Below are 22,976 nucleotides of genomic sequence, written 5' to 3'. Positions count from 1 at the left end.
CCCGCTCGGGTTCGGTTTGAGTTCAAATTCGAAATAATATTCTTAAAAACAAATTTGGCTTATTAGTTCGGTTCAATAATACCGAGTTCGTCACAATATTTTATTTATTAATTTTTATAATTTTATATGTAAGTTGAGCTCGAACTCAAACTCGCTTAAACTTTTTGGGGTCGAGACTCAGCTCCAGCTCGAGTTCGACCTCCCGTTAGATGTATTCAGATGAAGAAAGGTCGAAGATACCCGATGCCACCCGCTAATTTCCCGAATACTGGAGTAGAAAAAGGGGAGCACAGGTCATCCACGTCTCCCTGCTGCGTCTGCCCTGTTCATTCAACTTTCAGAAAAACCTGCGCCAGGTTTGTTCTCTTCTCTCCTCATTTCGCGCTTTCGCTCATTTACCTCTTATTTCGTTTTCGTCTTTCCACCTTCTCTGTCTTCTTTTCTGATTCTCATTAGGAATCTAAACGTAGTTTATTTAAATTGTATTTATATTTTTAATTTTCTTATTGCGTCGATGTGGCATTTTGTTCTGCTCTCGTGTCAGGCAGTTTTTTTTCGTGTTTGGATCTCTGCGCCTGAATGGATTTAAATGTTTTAAAAGTTAGCTGTTCATTTTAGAAGTTATGCTTATGAAAGTTTTGAAGTATTGCTGTGGTCGAGGTCATTTCGATTGAGATTGTAGGTTGATTCTCAATCAGGATATTTGTGGTTATACGTATGGTTCTATTGAATATCAATCTTGATATTTTCTTGAGTCTAGTTGTTGTTTTCATTTTTTGAAGAGCTTTGGGTACTATCTGACGTTCAAAGACGAATCAGATCATGATGCGTGGATCTCATTTGTTCGGCCACTCCAGAAAGGTAATTTTTCAGATCTTTTCTCTCTCATTTTGTTTCGAAAAGCGACCTTGTCTTTTGTTCTTCATGTTGGAGAAGAGTATTCTTTGTATCTCCCAATGCAGCCGAAAGTATATACTATGTCGAGCCTTTGTTTTCATAAAGTATCTGAAGGCGAGATGGAAGTGAAGTTTTTTATAGAAATGAAGTGCTTTTAAGGCTGGATGCAGTGCATCCTTCTACTTGGCATAGTCAAAATTCCACATTGAAGTGACCGAACAATTGTATTATCTCCATCATTGCGTTTGAGGGTCTAATTATTGAATTTCTAATTGACATTTAGCCTCTTCCAGATAAAGAATGGTCAGAGTATTTTGCCACGAGATACTGCTCTCCTGATCCGTTGCTTTTCCAAGAGTGCAGATCCTTCTACAAATGGGGCAGATAGTAAGTAGTTTTCATATTTAGTGTTTAGTTGCTCAGTAGGTATTTCTCTTTGCATCAGGAAGCAGACAATCCTCTTCCTGTTTTTTGGACTAGGTTGTCATATAGTCTTTGATTTCACAGTAGGAATATAAAATCAAATTGATGTGGATGTAGAAGGGATAAAGACTGCAGTTTGAGTTTTTATGCTAAAAATGATGGGGGAGAGAAATCTGTAAGTATGCTATTATGATAGATATGATCTAGAATAATATGCCTTGATTTAGAGTCCACGATTTTGATAAACCAAATTAGTTCACTGAAAACAGAAAACAAATACTGCTACAAAAAGGTGATAAACTTCATAAATTCGTGATAGAATGTTACAAGTAATGGAAGAGGCTCCATAAGTGTCTGGTCTACTCAATTGATCATAAATCTTATAACGACTTTCGGAAGGTCCACAAAACATCATGATTCTTTTTTTTTTTTTTTCTCGTAATAGATGTGATGGGAATTAGGAGAAACCCTGAAAAGGCTACACTACTGCTGTTATGTAAAAAGCAGTAAGCGGTTGCCTTGATTCTTGAAGGCTCTCACTCAGGTAATTAATGTAGGTCACTAATTTGCCCATTTCTCAGAGACAATTGATCTTCTATTGGAGATGGAATAGTTTCCTCCGGAGCATATTGGGCTAGTCCAGATGCATAGAGTTTGTTGTATTTTCTGTATATATTTCTTCCTTACTTATTTTTTGAATGTGTTCAGCTGCCATCATTGGTTCTCAATTCTCTTAGGAGTCCTCTATGAATAATTTTTCCTTTTTGTTTGAACTGGTCAACTGCTCAAACTGTCTTCAGCCTCATTGCATATGGATCCTCAACATTAAATTTGTGATCTCATTGACTCGTATTGTATATGATCATTCCAAAAAAAAAAGGTTTAAGTATCTAGTGCATGCTGAACATGCTTCTCTTTGCTGTAAGGGCTTAAATGTAGAAGAAATTATATTTCACAGCCAGGTAAAATGTTTAGTCTTATTCTACCTTTGCTGTAGTACTAACAGTTTAGTTGAGGTCCTGAGGTTCCAATCCTACAGACTATGTATTTTGAGCTTGAATTTTCAAAATGTTATCAATGAAAATATTTTATTTTTTGAAATAGATCAATGAAAATATTTATTCATAGCAGTCGAGACCTTCATCAAGCTTTTCCCTGAAAATGTGCAGCAGACATTCAGTTTTCTTTTGAACTAGTAGATATTTGTGTTTTCTCTGGTTCTCATAGCAAATTCTGTTTATTTCCAGAAATTCTACGATCTCGACTGCCATTGTATGTACCTGAAGAACTCAATGTCCATCTTGATAGAAGGGTTCCTGAGACAGTTAACAGCTTCAGCTTCAAGGTGTGGGAATTGTTGCCAGATCTGGTTTTTGTTTCACATGTTTATATGTTGATACTATTTTTGAATTTGGAGTTAGTGCCTATCTAATTTTATATCAATTGTTCAGGGATCTTTGTTTAAATCTTACTCACCTAGGGCAGCAATGAAAGTACGCAACCTAGTGACTGGCCTTGGACTCAATCATAGTTTGTCATGGTTTGTTTGAATGCTTCATTTGCTTGTCATTTCATGACATCTGAATCATCAATACTGTAACATGTATTTTTCTGTTCTTATTGTCAGCTTTCAAACAACAACTGCAAGAGGTTTTTCATCTGATTCAGGTATGTCTATTGCTCCTATCTCTCTCTCTCTCTCCCTCTCTCTAACACACACACACACACATTTCCATCCTGACGTTTTTTGTTCCACACGTTTGAAGACTAATTTGGTTTTGAAAAACTGCCTGTGTATTTATATGTGCATTCCTGAATGGCAGCACTTGTCTCATGTTGATTTTTTTGGTTGGTTTTATAACCTCTTCTGGGAGGGTTTCTCATCGTAGTTCCAAATAGCTTATCTGTATTTAGATTACTTTCTTTTTCCTTTATAAATTTAACTTTTTTTATGAAAATTTTGCTGCTTTTTTGTCTTCTTCTGAGGAATGTTGATCCAGTGCAGACTTTTGAAGCAATAATCTAGTTTTGCATCTCTAGAGCATGCTAAATATAGCTTTTATTTCTTTTTCTTTCTTCTCTCATCTTATGAATTGTTCTGACCTTCTCCAAAAAAATAAAATAATATGTGAATGTTTTCACCTTATGAAACCTCCTTTCTTGTGGATCCTAACTATCAACTTATTATTCGCCACACACTATTGTTATAGTTTAGGGTTTAGAGGCCTTTCATTGTCTTGTGCATGAAATTTAGCTCTCTAAGCAAAATTTTGACAATGGTGTCTATTCCCCTGTTGTTATCATGATTCTTTGTCTAGTGTACTTCCTCTGGCTATGTACACATGATGCCATGCATTGAGTGAACTCAATTGTTCTAGGCTTGACATTTAAACCACATTATATACCTATCCTCTCTGTTTGGATTATGGTAGATATAGGAGGGCTAAGCCTTAACAATGTTTCTCACCCTAAGGTTGTTATTTTTTCACAGGATTGCCTGCACACCAAGAGATTGGAATGCCGTCTCTTTCTCCTACAATGACAGAGGTATTTCCCTGTCCAGTCATGTAGAAGCATGTATTTTATTTCAGACTCAAGCATAGTCGTTTTTTGTAATATAAACAGGGAAATATTGCGAGATGGTTGAAGAAAGAAGGAGACAAGGTTTCTCCTGGTGAAGTACTCTGTGAAGTTGAAACTGTATGAGCCCACCTTCCAGAAGCATCTTATCATCAAATCTAGTATTGTTTTGCCAAATAATCTAGGAACATGTCTTTTAAAATATTTTTTATATACTTCTTTAGATTTATTGTCATTCAAAATAATCTTTCTATTAGGACAAAGCGACTGTCGAGATGGAATGTATGGAAGAGGGGTATCTTGCTAAGATATTACGTGGAGATGGTTCCAAAGACATAAAAGTTGGTGAGGTATGATTCACTCTTTGATATAAAGAGCCAAAGCTATCAAGGATTCCATTTATTTACCTCAACAAATAATCTTGTCATAACCTTTTTTCCTTGCACAAACGTGTCATTGTGATGCATATTCCATTCAGCTATAGAAAATGCTCTGTCATTGCATTTGTTAATCATATCTCTATTCTCAGGTGCCAAAAAATTAATATCTGTTCTCATGTAAGTTTTGACTGATATTTGTTAACCTGAGGGAAGTTATGTAAAACAGGGATACCTCTAAAACTAAAATTAAACGTATCTTCTGTGCTGGTTTATTCCCACATTTTTTATTTTTGTCTTTTTTTTGTTTATGTCAATATTATTAGGCTGAAGAAAGGCTGAAATGACCTTGCTCAAACCTTTTTTCTTTTTTTTTTTTTTTTTTTGGATAAGTGACCTTACTTGACCTTAACATGTATTTTTTATTTCCAAACCAACCCAGTATATGAAAGAAGTTGGAAAAGCATCACTTTGTGTCATTTAACCCATAATTCATTATTTTATACAGATTAAATTTATGCATATCCGTGGATTGGGCCTTTGACTCAATGGCTACCTAGGGTTTTTTAGTGTGAAGTCTTAGGTTCAAGTCTCAACAGGAACGTCCTTGTTAATGCTTATCTATGCATATTGACTCAGAATAGACCCTTAATAAATAGCTTGATTATTTTTGTCAGGAATCAAGAATTGATATTCATTTTAGTTGACTGTTATCAAATGTTACCTTCATTACAATTATAATGCTTTCATTATTTGTGTCATATAAATGGATGACAATACTTCCATCTAGACTGTGTTTTGGAAAATAATAGCTTAATTTCTATTTTTATCTAGTCCTGTAGTAGTAACTTCCATGTTTTTGTTTTAAACAATTTTCTAGGTTAGAATTGAAGAAAAGCAATCACTTTGCTGCTTCTTCTTTTTTTCTTTTGTTTTTGTTTCTTTCTTAAATGTTGTCAAAAGTGAAAGTAGTCTATCACAATTAGAGTACATATTTTAAAAAAAATATTTTGATTTTCTATGGATATAAAGAATATTGATATAAGGCCAATTTGTTACATAATCAATTCATGGATCGGGCCTTTGGATCAATGACGAAAGGGAGTTTGGGTTTCTAAAGCAAGGTGTTGGGTTCAAGTCTCACCAGGTATAGATCAACCATTCAAAGAAAAATAAAAATAAATTGTGACAAGAAATAACAAGGGTTAAAGTAAAAGATCAAACAACATACATAAGAAGATATAAGGAGATGAGGAGAGAGAGGTCAGCTTACAAAAGTCGGAATGTGAGATTTATTCTAGGGTCTTCTCTCCCTGGATGTTGAATTTTTGGAAAAGAGAAATAATTCATTGACTTGACTATAACTTAGTACAATGAGGCTCTATTTATAATAGAGGAAATAAACAGAATTACAATTAAAACTAGAAAAAAAATACTAACATAATTAAAACACCTTTAAATAAAGACTTTTCTATGAGACCTCCTCCTATGAGACTCCTGTAAGACTCCACCATATTAATTCAGGCTTTGTAAGACTTCTTGATGTAATAGCCATGTAAGACTCTCTCATACACGTTTTTCAACACTGTATTTTGTTAAGCACTCAACTTGTAAACTAAAATTAGACTTATGACATTATAAAACATAGAGACTAAAGGTACAAGTGCTTGCATTGAAATTGCCCCTAGTGCCTAAATTGAAAGTATTATTGACATTATTGTTTCTAAAAAAGGCCCTGTTTGACCTAATTTTTCCTATCCATTTCTAATTGCAAAACGAAAGGGGGTTGGAGAGGGAAATTTTTTCTTCATTGATCAGAAAAATTTCCTTATTTGAGCAAAAAGATTACAAAAGGAATGAAGAATATTTCATCTGTCCTCCTTCCATCTAAAATGTTTTTTGTTGTATGAAGTGTAGGTCATCTTTTTACAGATTTGTGCATTCAATAGTTTTTGTTTTGACAATTGGTGATAGAGGTAACTAGTGAATGAATTTTCTTAGTTCCAGTATAAAATCTAAGTGCTATTTCCTTGTTGGATTGGACTCTTTTCTTGTCACCTACAGTTTGAGCTAACCATAGCTGGTTAAAATCTATTATTCGTGGCTGGTTAAGAATCACAATGAGTGAAGCAAATGTGAAATGTTCCTGTAGTCTTTAGGTTGACTGCATAAGACATCCATAGCCGGGCATGGTTGACTTTAGAAATGTCTTTTTTCTTGTTCTGGACAAATTTTGACCATCTTTCTAGCATGTGTAACTGCACTTATAGTACCCTGATAGTTCACTTGGCATAGTTCTTCATAACCCCTCTTACATATTCGTTTGTTGTTATTATCATCGTAATCTTTTTATTGGATTATAATTTTGAGAAAATGCCAAGCTGTTGTTTACTATTTTGAACTCAATTTTCAGTCATAGGGGCCTGTTACTTGTGATAAATTGTAGAAAGTAAAATTTTCAGATTAAACAATACTTTAAAGTAGTTATTCGTTTCATGTTCCTTCTTATTTAGGTCATTGCTATAACTGTGGAAGAAGAAGATGATATAGAAAAATTCAAAGATTATAAACCTGATGGGGCTGCTGGAGGAGCCAAAGAGTCGGCTTCTGCATCTACCTCACCATCCAAAAAAGAGGAGGTAGAACCTGTTAGTTCTCCAGAGCCAACTAAAACTTCAAAGGTAGTGGATGAGGCGCCTCGAAAAGAAGATCGTATCTTCATGAGTCCCGCAGCCAGAAAATTAGCAGAAGATCATAATGTAAGCAAATCATTTCATTTGCCTAGTTGCTGATACATGAGATAAATAATTTAGGTTTGACTTTTTAACTTGACTATATTTGCAAGGGGACATATGCTTTTATTTATTTGTTAAATTCTAATTTGATTTTATTTTAGGTACCTGTTTCTAGCATCAAAGGTACTGGTCCTGATGGGCGGATTGTGAAGGCGGATATTGAAGATTATTTGGGTAAGTGTCCCCAGACATATGTACATAGATGCAGTTTTGATCACCTTGTGTGATTTGTACGATGGGTCTTTTAAGATTGGGTGTTTGTGTAACCTTAATCGTCATATTCCTAAAAAAGGAGAAGACTCATTTGATGATTATTCATTGATTTTCGAGGCAGATCATTTATTTGTTCTGGGTTTTCTGCACTTATAAACCATGATGCAGCTTCAAGTGCAAAGGGCGTTTCAGTGTCTTCTGCCAAGGCAACTACAGCAGCACAAGCCTTAGACTATTCTGACATGCCAGTCTCTCAGATTAGAAAAGTAATTATTCATCTTGAAAACTTTCTGTATTTGATTAGCTGGCTGCTATTCATCGTAACATTTTTGGTGGTCATACCATTGCTTATGGCAGGTGACTGCTTCAAGATTGCTGCTGTCAAAACAAACTATTCCTCACTATTATTTGACTGTAGATACACGTACAGACAAACTGATGGAGTGAGTTCAAAGTCATCTTCTATATAGTACATTAGACAACTTTTAATTTGCTTGTTCTCTCCCTCTTCTAACCCAAACACACCCTCTACCGCCTCTCATTAATTGATAGATCGTTACTGATGGGTGAATATTCCACAACAGTTAAGATTTGGAGACACATATGCTTATAAATTGGGGAGTAGGCCTTCTAAATTGATTGATCATCTTGTGATGGAATCAGCACAATTTATTATACTGTCAAAGTTAGCTCCAAACCAATTTGCTCCATGTCCATGTCATCCATGTTTTAGGCCACTCTTATGTATTCAATACGGCTTCAATGTGAGAGAGTGTTTGTATGGATAGAATCACACATCTGTTTAGGCTTGGAAGCTCTTGGGTTTATAAGTTCAGAAGTAGGCTCCTCAAATTGATTAGTCTTATTAGGTTGGAACCTGGTCAAATTGATTAATTATGTAGGGTAGGAACCTGGCCTAACTTCCCATAGTACCAGACCAAGGTCTGGACCTAGTTCTTTGCCTCGTATATGTGAAACATCAGGCACATTTGTCTTCCGATTCTACCAGGTTTGAAGATGAGAAAGGGTTCTATTGTGGGGTAAAATTATCTTTACTTTAGGCTTTGAAATTCTTAGGCATATAGGTTGGGAAGTAGGGCTGTTAATTGCTTATTATTTTGCATGGAGCTGGCTCAACTTATTATAGGTGAATGTTGGGTCCAGGGCCATCATAAAATAGCTACCCAAAGTTAGGTAGTCTTGTTCCAAATAATAACAACTATGGTGTGGGCTTATTCCTGCTAACAATATTTAATAGTTCTTGACTTTGGGTGTTTCTTCAGTTTGCGTAGCCAACTTAATTCCCTGCAAGAGGCCTCTGGTGGAAAACGGATTTCCCTAAATGACCTCGTCATTAAGGTTTGCTTCTTACACAATCTCATGTATCGACTGTCTTTTTTTTTTTTTTTTTTTCTATATAAGTTTTTGGGCTTGTGCTGTTTGGCATAAAGCACATCTGTGAGGGCAAACAAAGACTAACTGTGCATAAAAAATTCCTTTTCTTTATGTTTCCCAATTCTTGATGAACCTGCAAATCATGTCTTCTGGCCCAAGTGTAACCATGTGTGTATCAAATACTAATGGTGTTCAAAGGGGCTATCCTATGTGCCATTTTTCAAGCTAGACATTAGACTGTTCTTGCCAATCCATTATTTTAAATGACATTTTTCAAGCTAGACTTTAGATTGTTCTTGCCAATCCATTAGTTTAAATGATACCTATTCCCAAGGCCTGTACTTTCATTTAAACTTGAGGAAGTTTCACTACCTGTACTTTTACTTCATGGCTATCTTCTTCTGTTTAGTAAACTAATCTCTTGGAATTCAGAAATATGTGGATTCAGTTGCATCAACATCGTGTATAGCCTTTGCTTTTACTCAAGTTTGAGGTATTCTTTTCTCTGAATCCTTACGGGTTTTTCTTGTGATGGAACTTTTATTATTCACAGGCTGCTGCATTGGCTCTTAGGAAGGTTCCTCAGTGTAATAGCTCTTGGACGAATGATTTCATCAGACAGTGAGTTTAATAACTTTATTTTGCTTATTATTCTCTTACTATTTTAACATCGACTGCGATCTCTTCCCACATCAGATATTTGACGTTACCGTCTCTTGTTATATCAGATATCACAGTGTCAACGTCAATGTAGCTGTACAGACAGATAATGGATTGTTTGTCCCTGTCATCAGGGTAATAGTGGGCAGATACTTTATTTGATCAGTATCTTCTTCAATGAGTGACTGCATGTGAGATTCTAAGAATTTGTATGACATACAAATATTCTGTATGATGCAGGATGCAGACAAGAAAGGCCTATCTACCATTGCTGATGAGGTTAAACATTTGGCACAGAAGGCCAAAGAAAACAATCTAAAGCCAGAAGATTATGAGGTCTGTGGGTCCACTTGAGATCTCGTTTTGCACCATCTATGATCTGTTACGATGCCCGCACATACATTGCTATCCTGATGAATTATGCAACATCCATTTTGTAGGGTGGTACATTTACTGTATCAAACTTGGGGGGGCCCTTTGGAGTCAAGCAGTTCTGTGGCATCATAAATCCTCCACAAGCAGCAATTTTGGCTGTGGGGTCTGGTAAAGCAACTTACTTTTTGTTCAAACTAATATTACTTGTAAAACTAGTTGAATTTCATCGTTACACCTACTAACTGCATCACCAAATTGAACTTTATTGCCAACTGCAATATGATTCTTATGCTTCTTCAGTCGCATATGTGGGACCTTCTACTGCTTTGGGTTTATACCTGTGAAATTGTTGAATTGTGACAGCTGAGAAGAGAGTGATACCTGGAGCTGGTCCTGATCAATATGAGTTTGGTTCTTTCATGTCAGTTACTTTGAGCTGTGACCATCGTGTAATAGATGGTATGTGTTACTGTATCTCTTAGTCTTTTATGATTTTTGGTTCACATGCATGTCTGATTTTACCTTTACGTATCAGTTGTCATCTGGTAAGGACTTATGCCAGGTTGTAAAATATTTTATGTACATGGTGCGTCAATATTTCGTTGACTGGAAGTTATGTCAGAGGGGTAATAGGACAAAGACATACTGAAACCATAGAAAGGGGAAGAAAATGTCCAGCCAAAATTAGACGCATCATATAAATTAATAACATTACTTCCAATGTTACAAATCCAGTTTACTTCTCAAAAAGGATTCTGTCAGTATATGATCATGCGAAAGTAATCATCTATTAGCAATTGTTATTACTTAATTTCGTTTTGTTGGTTTGGTTTATGAATGGTGGCCCTGATTGTTTTGATGTTGTGCAGGTGCTATTGGAGCAGAATACTTGAAAGCATTCAAGGGCTACATCGAGAATCCTCACTCCATGTTGCTGTAGGATGGTCAAAGTTTTTTGTGTACAAATTTTGTACGCGGAATTGATCCAAATAAGGGGCATCATGAGATGCCACCCAAGTTTTTCTTTCTTTTTCCGTTTAGCAACTAACGAAAAAGCCTTCCCTCCATAAACTTAATCTGTATTAGTTTCTATTGACCGAGAGTGCCATAATCTTTGCGGAATGCAATTCCAACAGTTTGAATCATCTCTTTCCCAGGAAGTGGTGAGGAGTGAAGGGCTGAGAAGTGTTGACGGGATATAACATTGCTAGATCCTCCATTCTTGAGTTACGCGCCATTTGTTCAAAATAATTCTAATCTAATTGGTATGCTGGTTGTAGCATCAATTGATGTACGATGTGTTAAGTATATGTCGTTGCAGTTGATATTTCAGGGGAATGAGGTTGTGTAGTAACTCGTGCAATGAATAAATCACAACTGTGTTTTACCTATATTTTCTAGGATTATTTGATTGAAATCCAACCCCGTCGTATGAGCAAACCACAGAGTGTGTTTCCCTCGAGAAATAGGGGTTTTGTTTTAAAAGAGGGGTTTAACGTTATTAGTACAGAACACTCAAGGGGTTTCGATTAGTTGAAACAACATAAAGATGCAACAATGAATAAGAAAAGATACATATAAGATTTGTTTAAATGACTTTGAGCACCCGTTACCTGACAGATCTTAAAGACACATTTCATTAGTTTCTTTAATCACAAAGTTGCACAATTTATCCTTAATATATAATCGAGGGAAATTGACTAAAGCCTCTTACAGGCGAAACACGAGAAAGCAGTGAGCAAAATGTTCAGATTACAAATATGCACACAACAGTACCAAATCAAAACAATTGCAGTTTGACATTTGAGTCTCCAATCTGCAGAGGATTGAAGGCCTTAGTGTTTAAGCTTGAAAACCAATATTAAAATAATTGCGAATATCAGGACCCCAATAATGGTGCTAACGATCCACTTATTCCGACTCATCCTTCTGGACATGGTGGTAAGGATCTTTTTACTCTTGCCAATGTTGTCATCTACAGCATGCAGCTGCAAAATGAACACAAGGTGAGAGGGAGAGAGAGAGAGAGAGGGAGACGTGTGTCATACCGTGTTATTGGCATGCAATAGAGACTGGCGCTGTTGATGTAGATCTTGAAGAATGGAGACACCAAGTTCTTCCGTCTCCAGCATGGTTCTTCTACTCTCCTTGATTCTATTGCTTGATTGATCCAACTTCTCTGTTGACATCAATAATCTTGTCCTTTGATCGGCAGACGCCTGCACCATCCAAATATCATATGAAACTACTTTATTTATCATTTTAGGTCTGCCTACTTGAAGAGTTCAGAGCAAAGAACATCAAAGACTTTCCTATCAGGGGGAAGAGGAGGAAGCTACGCAAGGACTTGAGCGAACTATTTATCACATGCAATCTTTGTTTCAACAGGCAGTTTACGAAATTCAACTTCTTTTTGGGGAACCATGAATCTTACACACACACACCATATGTGGCCGTACTCCCAATATACTTCCCCATATAGGCCACAGAGACAAAATTCCACACTCCTTGATAATTCAATTAGCAGGAGCTTCACCGTTATCAACAATTAATGCAGCATATCCCTGAATAAAATAGATTTTGACTTCATTTTCTAAAAATATCTACACTCTAATAGAAGATTTTCACCAAAATTTATAACTTTAATTTTCCCATCAGTTGACCAAAGTTCCAGTAGGATGCTTATCATTAGTTTGTCTACTCAATATTTGAGTATTTAGTTCAAATAAAATCAAGCTGTTCAGAGCCACAATATCAACCCCAAATCACAAAACAGGAAACTCATGTAGCATTCATAGAAGAAGAAAATAGTGCAGCCATACCATTAGAGTATCTTTCATTCCAGATTCCAACAACTCTTCTCTGGCAAATTGATTAGCATTTGCTGATGTGAGATTTTTAACTTCATTTTTCAAATTGTTGAGATCAGACTTGTACTCCCTTAATTTGGCAAGGAGCACTCCTTTAACACTAGGCTGTAAACTCCTGGCCTCAAGATCCATTTTCCGAATCTAAAGAAAATTCAGGCAAGAATTAAGGGAAAACAGTGAATATAACAGTATAACAGGAAGAGACGACCTGAAACTAAAAAACATATTCATACAATACCAAAGCCTCAGCGTCATCTATTCCGAATTTTATTTCAGAGATTTTCTGCTTCTTCTGCTCTGAAACATCCAATAAACAAATGAGGTGGTAAGCACTGGAAAAGATTTATAACAACAATCCCACCAGGTAGACAAAGAGCATCATAATTTTAATTTTTTTTTTTTACATAAAAAGAGCATCACTAGTTGGCAGCCCACAAGGTTTTGTTATTGATTTCAAAATCTTGACTAAACAACAACAAATCCTTGTTCACTATTTCCAAGCAAAACTCTTATTAATAAAATTTAAAAAAGGGATTTCTAAACTTCGATCCTACTCAAATATTAGTATCAGGCAGGTTCACTGGTTTCATTAAACAAAACTTTAAGTGTTGCAAATAAATAATCAAGTATTAAAACAAAAAGGCAGAACTTCAAACACCTAAACCTCACAACAGCCAATGTAGTAGCAAAGAAAGTCCAACTATAACAATACAATGTGTCACTCTTTACCTCCATCAAGGTGAGCCGCAGAAGTACACTTTCTAGAGAGGTTAGCTGAAAGTTCGCAGTACTGGCGCTCATAGCCTTCAAATACCTCACTCATGGTCGCAAATAGATATTACCAGGTGTGCAAAAATCTTGTCTGTCAGAAGATTAAATTTCCTCAAGTTAATTCACAAATATCCAGAAACATCTAGCAGAGCACCATCAGCAAGTACTACCCAATCAATTGTTAGGAAACTCACGTTTCCTATTCAAATTTAGGCAACATATTTATTATTCAATTATATTTACTATTTAATGAAATAGGCCGAAATTAAGTGATCTAATTTTGTTAAACCCATTAAAAAAATATGGGTCAATTGAGTAGATACCATAGGGAATTATGGGAACCCTATATAAGGAGACACATTATGGTTATGGTCCCTAAGCGACTAAATCACACACAGTTTCCCTTCTCCCCATCTGGAAGAGAGACGAAGGTCCCATTGAGGAACTAAGGAGATTTAGTTGAGGAAAATCACAAAAACCAATCATTCGTTCGTATCGATTGCCGTAGAATTCCGCAACAATAGGTGCGATTAGAATGGATCCAAGTATTTATTCCGAATCCTAATATACTGGCATTATGTAAATTCTAGATTAGGATTTAAGATTACGGTTTTCTAACAAGTGGTATTAGAGTAGTACTTTTAGATTATTAGGATTTATGGATTAATTCCGTGGTGAGTGACACACAGAGCGCCGGCGTTGTGCAGAACATTCAACTTTCTCCACAAAACTCGCCTTGGGGCTGTACGTCGGCTGGCGTCTCCGTCGGAAGGCATCGGCTGACGTCCGACGGTGGAGGCCCGCGTTGCAGCGTCTGTTGGAAAATCTTGCAGCGCCCGTTGGGCGCACTACAGCGCTGAAGACAGAGGGGCGCGCTGCAGAGCATCAAGACCAACGCCATGGCGCCGCATTGCTGGACAACTGAATAAAAAAAAAAAAATTTGCTCAGTTGGCCTGGTATTTTCAATCAAATTGTTTGAAGCTACATGTTGCCAAAGTAACCTCTATAGTGTAGATTAATTTGACTTGAAATACATAGACGTTTGTGTGGAGTTATTTATGCCAATTTTGCTCGGCCCAAAGGAAGACACAGTTTGGCCAAATCAACAACGTGCCTGTGATGATAAATGTGTGACAATTATAAAGATTTTTTTATGTGAACAATAGTCGGTCTAAAGAAAGGCTATGATTGTCAGTATTTGATCATTGCACCGAGAGTACCACTTACAGTTAATTTCTCTGTCCAAAGATTAGGAATTAATGTTGTACTAGGTATCTTGAGATGGGTCCCCAATTTGGATTGTTTGAACATGTCTTGTTTTTCTTTATTTGACATGCTAGTTTATGTGAGTATACTTGTTTATTTTGTTCTATATATAGTTTCTGTTGCTACTGTTACGAATGTTTCTGCCCAAATCTCTAACATCCTAATGCTGAGCGAGACGAACTTTAAGGCTTAGAAAGATACCATGGAAATAGTCCTCAATTATATGGATTTGGATCTTGCACTTCAGGCAGAACAACCCACTTCCACTCTGGATAACCTTGAGGTTAAAATTAAGAAGTGGGATCGCTCCAACCGAATGTGCTTGATGATCATAAAACGCTCCATTCCGAAGGCGTTTTGGGGCTCTATGATTGAGAGCAAGAGCGCCAAGAAGTTCCTAGAGGAAATTGAGCAATATTTTGCCAAGAACGAAAAGTCGGAGGTGAGTAGCCTTTTGACTAAACTCGTTTCGATGAAGTATAAAGGCAAAGGGAACATAAGGGAGTACATCATGGAGATGTCTCATCTCGCATCAAAACTCAAGTCACTTAAGTTGGAGCTGTCTGAGGACTTGCTCATGCACTTGGTTTTAATATTTCTTCTTGCACACTTTGGGCAGTTCAAAGTGAATTATAACACTCAGAAGGACAAATGGTCCCTCAATGAGCTTCTATCTCACTGTGTGCAAGAGTAAGAGAGGCAGCAACGGGATAAGATTGAAAGTGCTCACTTGGCCTCGACCTCTCAGAACAAGAAGAAGAAGAGAGGTAAGGATGTTGTGGAAGGATTTTCTCAGAATAAGAAACATAAGAAGTAGGTTGAGGAGTTTACCTGCTACTTCTGCAAGAAGCCGGGACATATGAAGAAGGATTGTCCCAAGTACGCCGCCTGGCATGTAAAGAAGGGTATGCCTCTAACTTTAGTTTGTTCTGAAGTTAATTTAGTTTCTGTACCTAAAGATACTTGGTGGGTGGATTCTGGTGCTACCACTCACGTAAGTATATCTTTAGAAGGGTTACTTGTGGAGCCGACCGCCAAGTGATGCTGAAAAGTTCATCTTTGTGGACGACGACAATAAAGTTGCGGTAGAGGCTATAGGAACTTTCAGATTACAATTAAACAATGGATATTATTTGGACTTATTTGAGACATTTGTTGCACCGTCTTTTAGGAGGAATTTAATTTCTATTTCCATTTTGGACAAATCAGGTTTTTCTTGTTCTTTTGGAAATAATAAAGTTAGTCTCTACCAAAATTCAAATTTGTTGGTTCGGTCCCTTAATTGATAATCTGTATATGCTTGATGATGTTAGTTTCTAAAGAGAAATACTGCAAACAAGTTCACGTGGTACGAAGCAAAAATTAAGTGAGAATTCCGCCACATTATGGCACAAACGTTTAGGACACATCTCTAAACGGAGAATTCAAAGGCCTGTGTCGGATGGAATTCTTGAACCCCTAGATACTACAAACTTTCAAGTGCGTGTTCAGTGCATCAAAGGGAAACAAACAAAAGTTAGAAAATTAGGTGTTGAAAGAGCTACAAATGTCTTAGAACTTATATATACAGATATCTGTGGTCCATTCCCTACAACTTCATGGAATGGACAACAATACTTCATTACATTCATAGACGATTACTCCAGATTCGGTTACCTATATTTAATACATGAGAAGTCACGATCCCTGGACGTCTTCAAGTCTTTCAAAGCTGAAGTTGAGCTTCAACTTGGAAAGAAAATAAAGGTTGTCGAATCCGACCGCAATGGTGAATACTACAGAAGGTATGATGGATTAGGAGAACAACGTCCAGGACCCTTCGCGATTTTCCTCAAAGAGTGTGGAATTGTTCCGCAATACACCATGCTTGGCAAACCCAACATGAACGGAGTTGCATAGCGACGAAACCGAACTCTTAAGGATATGGTAAGGAGTATGATTAGTCATTCCCCTTTGCCAAAGTCACTTTGGGGAGAAGCTTTAAAGACCACAGTGTACATCCTTAACAGGGTACTGAGCAAAGCAGTTGCCAAAACCCCCTATGAGCTGTGGACAAGCAAGAAGCCTAGCATTAGGCACATTGCACATTTAGGGTTGTCCAGCTGAGGCACGGCCTTATAGGCCACATAAAAGAAAACTGGATTCAAGGACGGTTAGCTGTTATTTTGTTGGTTATTCTGAACGCTCTTGGGGCTATAAGTTTTACAATCCCACATCAAGATCCTTTTTTGAAATGGGAAATGTGAGATTCGTTGAGGACATTGAGTTTGGAGGGGAAGAAAACATAAGGAATGTTGTCTTTAAAGAAGAATCTGTTATTGACAGTGATTAGGTCTCCATACCTATTGTTGTTCAAGACACAGTTCAGGCACTAGAGGACAATGTTCATGCTCCTATTCCTGACAATGTTCCAGATCAAGACAACAATGAGATTCTTCCTCAAGCACCACCTTTAGAACAAACTCAACAACCTCAAGAAGTGTCATTAAAGAAATCCACTAGGGAGAGGAGAAATGTGATTCCAGATGATTATATCGTCTTTCTTCAAGAACATGAGGAAGGCATCGGATTGACAGAAGATGACCCAATTAACTTCTGTCAAGCCTTGCGCAGTTCTAACTCTCAAAAGTGGATTGATGCCATGAAGGATGAGATGAAGTCTATGAAAGACAATGACGTTTGGGATCTCATCGAGTTGCCTAAAGGTGCAAAGCCCATTGGTTGTAAATGGAAATTTAAAACTGAGAGGGATTCAAAGGGCAATGTCGAGAGATATAAGGCCCATCTAATCGCTAAAGGTTTTACTCAAAAGGAAGGCATAGACTATAAAAAGACTTTTTCTCCAGTATCTTCGAAATACTCTTTTAGAACAATAATGGCACTGGTGGCTACATCAGATGGATGTCAAAACTGCGTTTCTAAATGGAGACATTGACGAGACAATTTACATGGTATAGCTAGAAAACTTTGTATCTAGAGATCCAAAGTCTATGGTCTGTAAATTGAAGAAATCCATCTATGGTCTCAAATAGGCTTCCCGTCAATGGTATCACAAGTTCCATCAAGTCATCACCTCGTACGGTTTTGAGGCGAATGTTGTTGATGACTTTGTATATCACAAGTTCAGTGGGAGTAAATACATCTTCCTGATATTATATGTCGATGACATTCTGCTTGCTATTAGCGATATAGGCTTACTGCACAAAACCAAAAAATTCGAGATGAAAGATCTTGGTGATGCCTCTTTTGTATTAGGTATATAGATACTTAGAGATCGTCCTCAAGGTATCCTTAGGTTATCACAAAAGAGCTATATCGATAAGGTTTTGAGCAGATTCGGTATGAAAGATAGTAAACCAGGAGACACACCCATCGCAAAAGGAGACAAGTTTAATCTCAAACAATGCCCTATTAATGATCTTGAAAGAAAAGAGATACAGAAAATTCCCTATGCATCAGTAGTTGGGAGTCTAATGTACGCTCAAGTTTGTACTCGTCCCAACATAGCATTTATAGTAGGAATTCTGGGCAGATATTTGAGTGATCCAGGTATGCAGCATTGGAAGGCAGCCAAACGCTTGATGCGTTATTTGAGGAGAACAAAAGGCTACATGCTCACTTATCGGAGATCAGACAGTTTAAAGATCATTGGGTTCTCTGACTCCGACTTTACTGGATGCCAAGATAGCAGACGCTCCACATTAGGCTACATCTTTATGTTGGGTGAAGGAGCTATCTCATGGAAGTCTGTTAAGCAGACTCTCATAGCTTCTTCAACCATGGTTGCGGAGTTCATTGCTTGTTTTGAGGCATCCAACCACGGGATATAATTGCAAAACTTTGTCACTGGGCTGCGAGTGGTAGATGGCATTGATAGGCCATTAAAGATTTACTTTGACAATAACTTGGCGGTACTTTATTCCAACAACAACAGGAGCTCGACGAAGTTGAAGTTTATCGACATCAAGTTTCTAGTTGTTAATGAGAGAGTTCAAGATAGACAGATTTCTATAGAACATATAGGGATAGACTCTATGCTAGCAGACCCAAAAACCAAGGGCTTAACGCCTAAGGTCTTTCATGAGCACACTGCTCATATGGGCGTTATTTCTGAGGATACTTTGGTTTAGTGGGAGTCATTTTTGTACTATATGTTTACTTTAGATATTGAGTTATTAGATTTTTTACGTAATAAAATTGATTGCTTATTATTATATTTCTGAACTTGCTTGTGTTTCTTTTTATGAGCAATGTTCGCATTGCATTAAAGACTTTGGAAAGATCTTACTAAAAACTAAAGAAGGACCAGTTGGAAATAGGAATGTCTGAGATCATATTGCATGTAATTTTCATGCTACTCATCCATATTTGATCTATGTCATTGAGTGTATTAGTATGATGATCATCGTGGTTTAGTCACGACTGTATTGTGATGAAAGTCGCGGTGGTTCCATTATTAATGGTATACAAATGTGCGGCTAAAGAATTTGTAATATAATTGTTTCAGGAATGATATGTAACTCAATTGGGAGATTGTTAGGATACTCACGTTTTCTATTCTAATTTGGGCAACATATTTATTATTCAATTATATTTACTATTCAATGGAATGGGCAGAAATTAAGCGATCTAATTTTGTTAAGCCCATTAAGGAATATGGGTCATGAATATGGGCCAATTGAGTAGATACCATAGGGAATTATGGGACCCTATATAAGGAGACACATTATGGTTATGGTCCTGAAGAGACTAAATCATACACAATTTCCCTTCTCCCCAACCAGAAGAGAGACGAAGGTCCTATTGAGGAACTAAGGAGATTTAGTTGAGGAAGATCACAAAAACCAATCATTCGTTCGTATCGATTGTCGCAGAATTCCGCAACAATAGGTGATCGATTGGAATGAATCCAGGTATTTATCCTGGATCCTAATATTCTGGCATGATGTAAATTCTGGATTAGGATTTAAGATTACAGTTTTCTAACATCAATAAGATGGTAATTTTTCCATGAACCAAAAAAAAAAAAAAAAAGGAGAAGAAAGAAAAGAAACAGAACACACAATTGAAGATCAGCAGGTTCTCCAGTCTCAGACTATCAAACAGATCGGCAAAAAGAAAAAAAAAACAATAAATAGAAAACCAGATCAACGAGTAAAGAGCTTCACCAGAAAAGAAAAGAAAAGAAAAGAAAAAAAGCATCCGATCCCGTAATCCTCACCCAAGTATAAAATTCAAACAAAGGAAACAACCACAATCGAAGACAAGCACGCGCAGTATCCTTAATGCAACGGGCGACACCAATTCAAGGCCAACCCCAAACAGCACTCCTTCAATTGGCCACTATCCAAGAGAAAAGCTAAAACAAAAATAAAACATAAATAATTTCAAGCGCAGGAGTCTTCAAGCACGATAGCTTACCGAGACGATCGAATCAGCAAACCGATTGGATAGAGATTTGAAGATCGAGCAAAGAATCGAAGAGACGCAAGGAGCCCTAATTTTCACAAAATAGTGGAGGAAGACAACGAAAAGGAGTTGTATTATGTTATATTTCGTGAGCCGAAACGGACAATTTACCAGCCAGAAGGAAACCGTCCTCCTACCCGCTTTTTCCCTCTTGGTAAACAAAAAACAGTAATTTAAATTAATTTATTGTTCAATACAATACACAAAATGGTCCCATGGTCTAGTGGTCAGGACATTGGACTCTGAATCCAGTAACCCGAGTTCAAATCTCGGTGGGACCTTAATTCTTTTTCGTCATTACACGTTTCTCTCTCTCACCCTCTATATATATATATATATATTTTTTATGTTTTCCTTCTAAAACAGCAAAGAGGACAGGCCAGAAACCAGAAAACGAACAGAACTGTGATACATACATATAAGGGCTCCAGACTCCCGTGATCATGCCCTCAAAAGAAGTCAAAGGGCTATTTGAAAACGTTTCCTTGATTACCAACCAATTGAGAATTTCAACATTTTGAGGTTCAAGCTTAATTGATACAATAAGATTTTCGACTCAAAGAAATTGATAATCGTCTTATCTTAGCCAAAGCTGGGTTCCCATAATTCAACCAAGGGCATTAACAAGTAACATGACCTGAGGGATTAACAAGTTTATATATCCTTCTTCTTGCAATAGTTTTCACCGATAAGAAAGTAAATTCTTAGGTTTTCTTTGGATGATAAATTGTCTGGTTAACTTACTTAATGTTCGTAAAGTCATAAGCAACTTAATTTCACCATCAGTAGACCAAAAGTATTGATACTAGAAAGTAGAAATCACTATCATTCATCACAAAATGGAACATGAGAATATATAATCTTACATAAGCCTATAAATCATTCCCTCATACATAAGAAATCTCCACACTCGTATAACTACTGTGAATAGAATAAAGAATAAGAAAACAAACACCACAACCCATACACTGGATCAACTACAAATGAAGAACGCCATCGATGGAAGTGGTGATGGCCTTCCTAAACCAGCTGACCGTGAAATGGATTTATTTTATTGCCGATACCCGTGTTATTCTACTGAAAGTGCCAATGAAAGGAATGCGAGGTGGACTGCTCATGGCGTGTAGGGCTCATGGGTGGAGGAGGGAGCTTCTTCAGGAATGGTGGGCTCAGGTAGTTCAGGCACTTCAACCTCGGGCACTGTTGGCTTCTCCGGCTTGGGCAGTTCTGGTTTAGGCACCTCAATCTTGGGTAACTCAGGTTGTGGATGCTCAGGCTTTGGTAGTTCTGGTTTCGGCAACTCATGCTCTGGTACGTCAGGTTTTGGTACCTCAAGTTTTGGCAGCTCAGGCTTTGGCAACTCAGGTAATTTAGGCACTTCAATCTTTGGCAACTCGGGTTTCGGCACTTCAATCTTGGGCAATTCGGGTTTTGGCTCCTCGTACTTTGGCTCCTCGTACTTTGTCTCCTCGGGCTTTGGCAACTCAGGTTTTGGCACTTCAATCTTTGGCAACTCTGGTTTCGGCACCTCGACCTTCGGTAACTCAGGTTTTGGCACCTCAACCTTAGGCACATCAGGTTTTGGCAACTCAGGTTTTGGCAATTCTTTAGGCACCTCCGGCTTTGGCAACTCAGTTTTTGGCACTTCAATCTTTGGCAATTCTTTTGGCACGTCTGGCTTTGGCAACTCAGGTTTGGGCACTTCAAGCTTTGGCAACTCAGGTTTTGGCACTTCGATCTTTGGCAATTCAGGCTTTGGCAATTCTTTTGGCACCTCTGGCTTTGGCAACTCAGGCTTGGGCACTTCAAGCTTTGGCAACTCAGGTTTTGGCACTTCGATCTTTGGCAATTCAGGCTTTGGCAATTCTTTTGGCACCTCTGGCTTTGGCAACTCAGGCTTGGGCACTTCAAGCTTTGGCGACTCAGGTTTTGGCACTTCAACCTTCGGCAACTCGGGCTTTGGCAACTCAGGCAGCTTGGGAACCTCAACCTTTGGAAACTCAGGCAGCTTGGGAACCTCAACCTTTGGAATTTCAAACTTTGGCAACTCAGGTTTGGGTAATTCAGGCTTTGGCTCCTCAACCTTGGGAATCTCTGGCTTTGGCAGTTCCACCTTTGGAATCTCCGGCTTGGGGAGCTCGGGCTTTGGCACCTCCACCTTGGGAATCTCTTGCTTCGGCAACTCCTTAGGCTCCTCAGGCAGCTTTTCGTCGAGAAGACGACGAGCCCCCAAGCTCACATTGATGCTCGAGAACGCAAGCACAATGCAGAGAAAGCACAACAGAACTGATCGACGAGACGACATGTTTACTACTACAAAGAGAACTACTGAATTCGATTGCTTGACTGAATCACTCCGGCCATGGCTTGGGTTTTTATAGGGGAAGGAGCGGAGAGCGTAGAAGGACGGTTGTTGAACGGTGCATGATTTTCCATGGAAGGGGAAAACGTACAAGGTGGTACGTGTTCTTTCTTGTGGTTCAGGTTGTTGAAAAAGGATAGGTAGCTCAACTTCTCATCCTCACTATACAGAGTCTATTCGCGGCATATGGTCAAGATCATTGGTTACTTTATTCATTGTTCGGTTGACAGAGGTGGCGAGAAAGAAAGAAAATGGATAAATGGCGGTAGGAAAACAGCTTTAATGGCAGAAAAATCTGCAAGAAATTCGCCGAAGTAGGTGGTGTCTTGAGTAAGTGGTTAAAGCTTTATTTAATGTTAAATGAGGTTGCTCTTTCTGGAACAGGTAAGATGAAATGAACGACTGAACATAAACTAGCCGATTAATTCAGGCTGTTCAATGCAGAAGAAGACGAACAAACATAAAAGAAAAGAAAATAAAAGAAAAAGGGGAGAGAAAGGTATTTTCTTTTTGTTTCGCCTC

The 22,976-nt window shown here is 37.7% G+C and overlaps 3 protein-coding genes and 1 non-coding gene across 5 annotated transcripts; 2 read left to right on the top strand and 2 right to left on the bottom strand.

The window, feature by feature from the left end:
• The first annotated feature begins 236 nt into the window (after nucleotides 1-236).
• LOC137940362 (dihydrolipoyllysine-residue acetyltransferase component 2 of pyruvate dehydrogenase complex, mitochondrial-like) lies at nucleotides 237-10,857 on the top strand. 2 transcript variants are annotated; one of them, XM_068785390.1, is made up of 20 exons: nucleotides 237-356; nucleotides 820-861; nucleotides 1,191-1,284; nucleotides 2,568-2,665; nucleotides 2,772-2,860; nucleotides 2,948-2,988; nucleotides 3,812-3,867; nucleotides 3,946-4,020; nucleotides 4,158-4,250; nucleotides 6,791-7,036; nucleotides 7,174-7,246; nucleotides 7,454-7,551; nucleotides 7,643-7,728; nucleotides 8,569-8,644; nucleotides 9,234-9,301; nucleotides 9,409-9,475; nucleotides 9,581-9,676; nucleotides 9,781-9,883; nucleotides 10,079-10,174; nucleotides 10,585-10,857. In XM_068785390.1, exons 2-20 carry the CDS (start codon nucleotides 823-825, stop codon nucleotides 10,653-10,655), a joined length of 1,665 nt encoding a protein of 554 aa, XP_068641491.1. In that variant the 5' UTR covers nucleotides 237-356; nucleotides 820-822; the 3' UTR covers nucleotides 10,656-10,857. The 2 variants fall into 2 exon arrangements, with proteins under 2 accessions (XP_068641491.1, XP_068641490.1); XM_068785389.1 differs by having other exon boundaries at nucleotides 783-861.
• A 593-nt stretch (nucleotides 10,858-11,450) lies between these two features.
• Nucleotides 11,451-20,142, bottom strand: LOC137941085 (vesicle transport v-SNARE 13-like). Its single transcript, XM_068786337.1, has 6 exons — nucleotides 20,045-20,142; nucleotides 13,315-13,447; nucleotides 12,824-12,882; nucleotides 12,538-12,726; nucleotides 11,764-11,934; nucleotides 11,451-11,703 (listed from the first exon to the last, which is right to left on the bottom strand). Exons 2-6 carry the CDS (start codon nucleotides 13,406-13,408, stop codon nucleotides 11,551-11,553), a joined length of 666 nt encoding a protein of 221 aa, XP_068642438.1. The 5' UTR covers nucleotides 13,409-13,447; nucleotides 20,045-20,142; the 3' UTR covers nucleotides 11,451-11,550.
• A 159-nt stretch (nucleotides 20,143-20,301) lies between these two features.
• TRNAQ-CUG (transfer RNA glutamine (anticodon CUG)) lies at nucleotides 20,302-20,373 on the top strand. The gene has a single exon. It is a non-coding gene; the product is annotated as a tRNA-Gln (tRNA).
• A 551-nt stretch (nucleotides 20,374-20,924) lies between these two features.
• LOC137941801 (protein PELPK1-like) lies at nucleotides 20,925-22,415 on the bottom strand. The gene has a single exon (XM_068787384.1). It carries the CDS (start codon nucleotides 22,395-22,397, stop codon nucleotides 21,207-21,209), a length of 1,191 nt encoding a protein of 396 aa, XP_068643485.1. The 5' UTR covers nucleotides 22,398-22,415; the 3' UTR covers nucleotides 20,925-21,206.
• Between the last annotated feature and the right edge of the window lie 561 nt (nucleotides 22,416-22,976).

This window comes from Aristolochia californica, unplaced genomic scaffold (genome assembly GCF_029961685.1).
Source record: "Aristolochia californica isolate CCGP_79_NKW_82.1479 unplaced genomic scaffold, dmAriCali1.0.hap1 SCAF_9, whole genome shotgun sequence".
Classification (NCBI taxonomy): Eukaryota; Viridiplantae; Streptophyta; class Magnoliopsida; order Piperales; family Aristolochiaceae; genus Aristolochia; species Aristolochia californica.
Note: the sequence above shows the minus strand (reverse complement) of the source record. Positions and strands in the feature narration are given on the sequence as shown.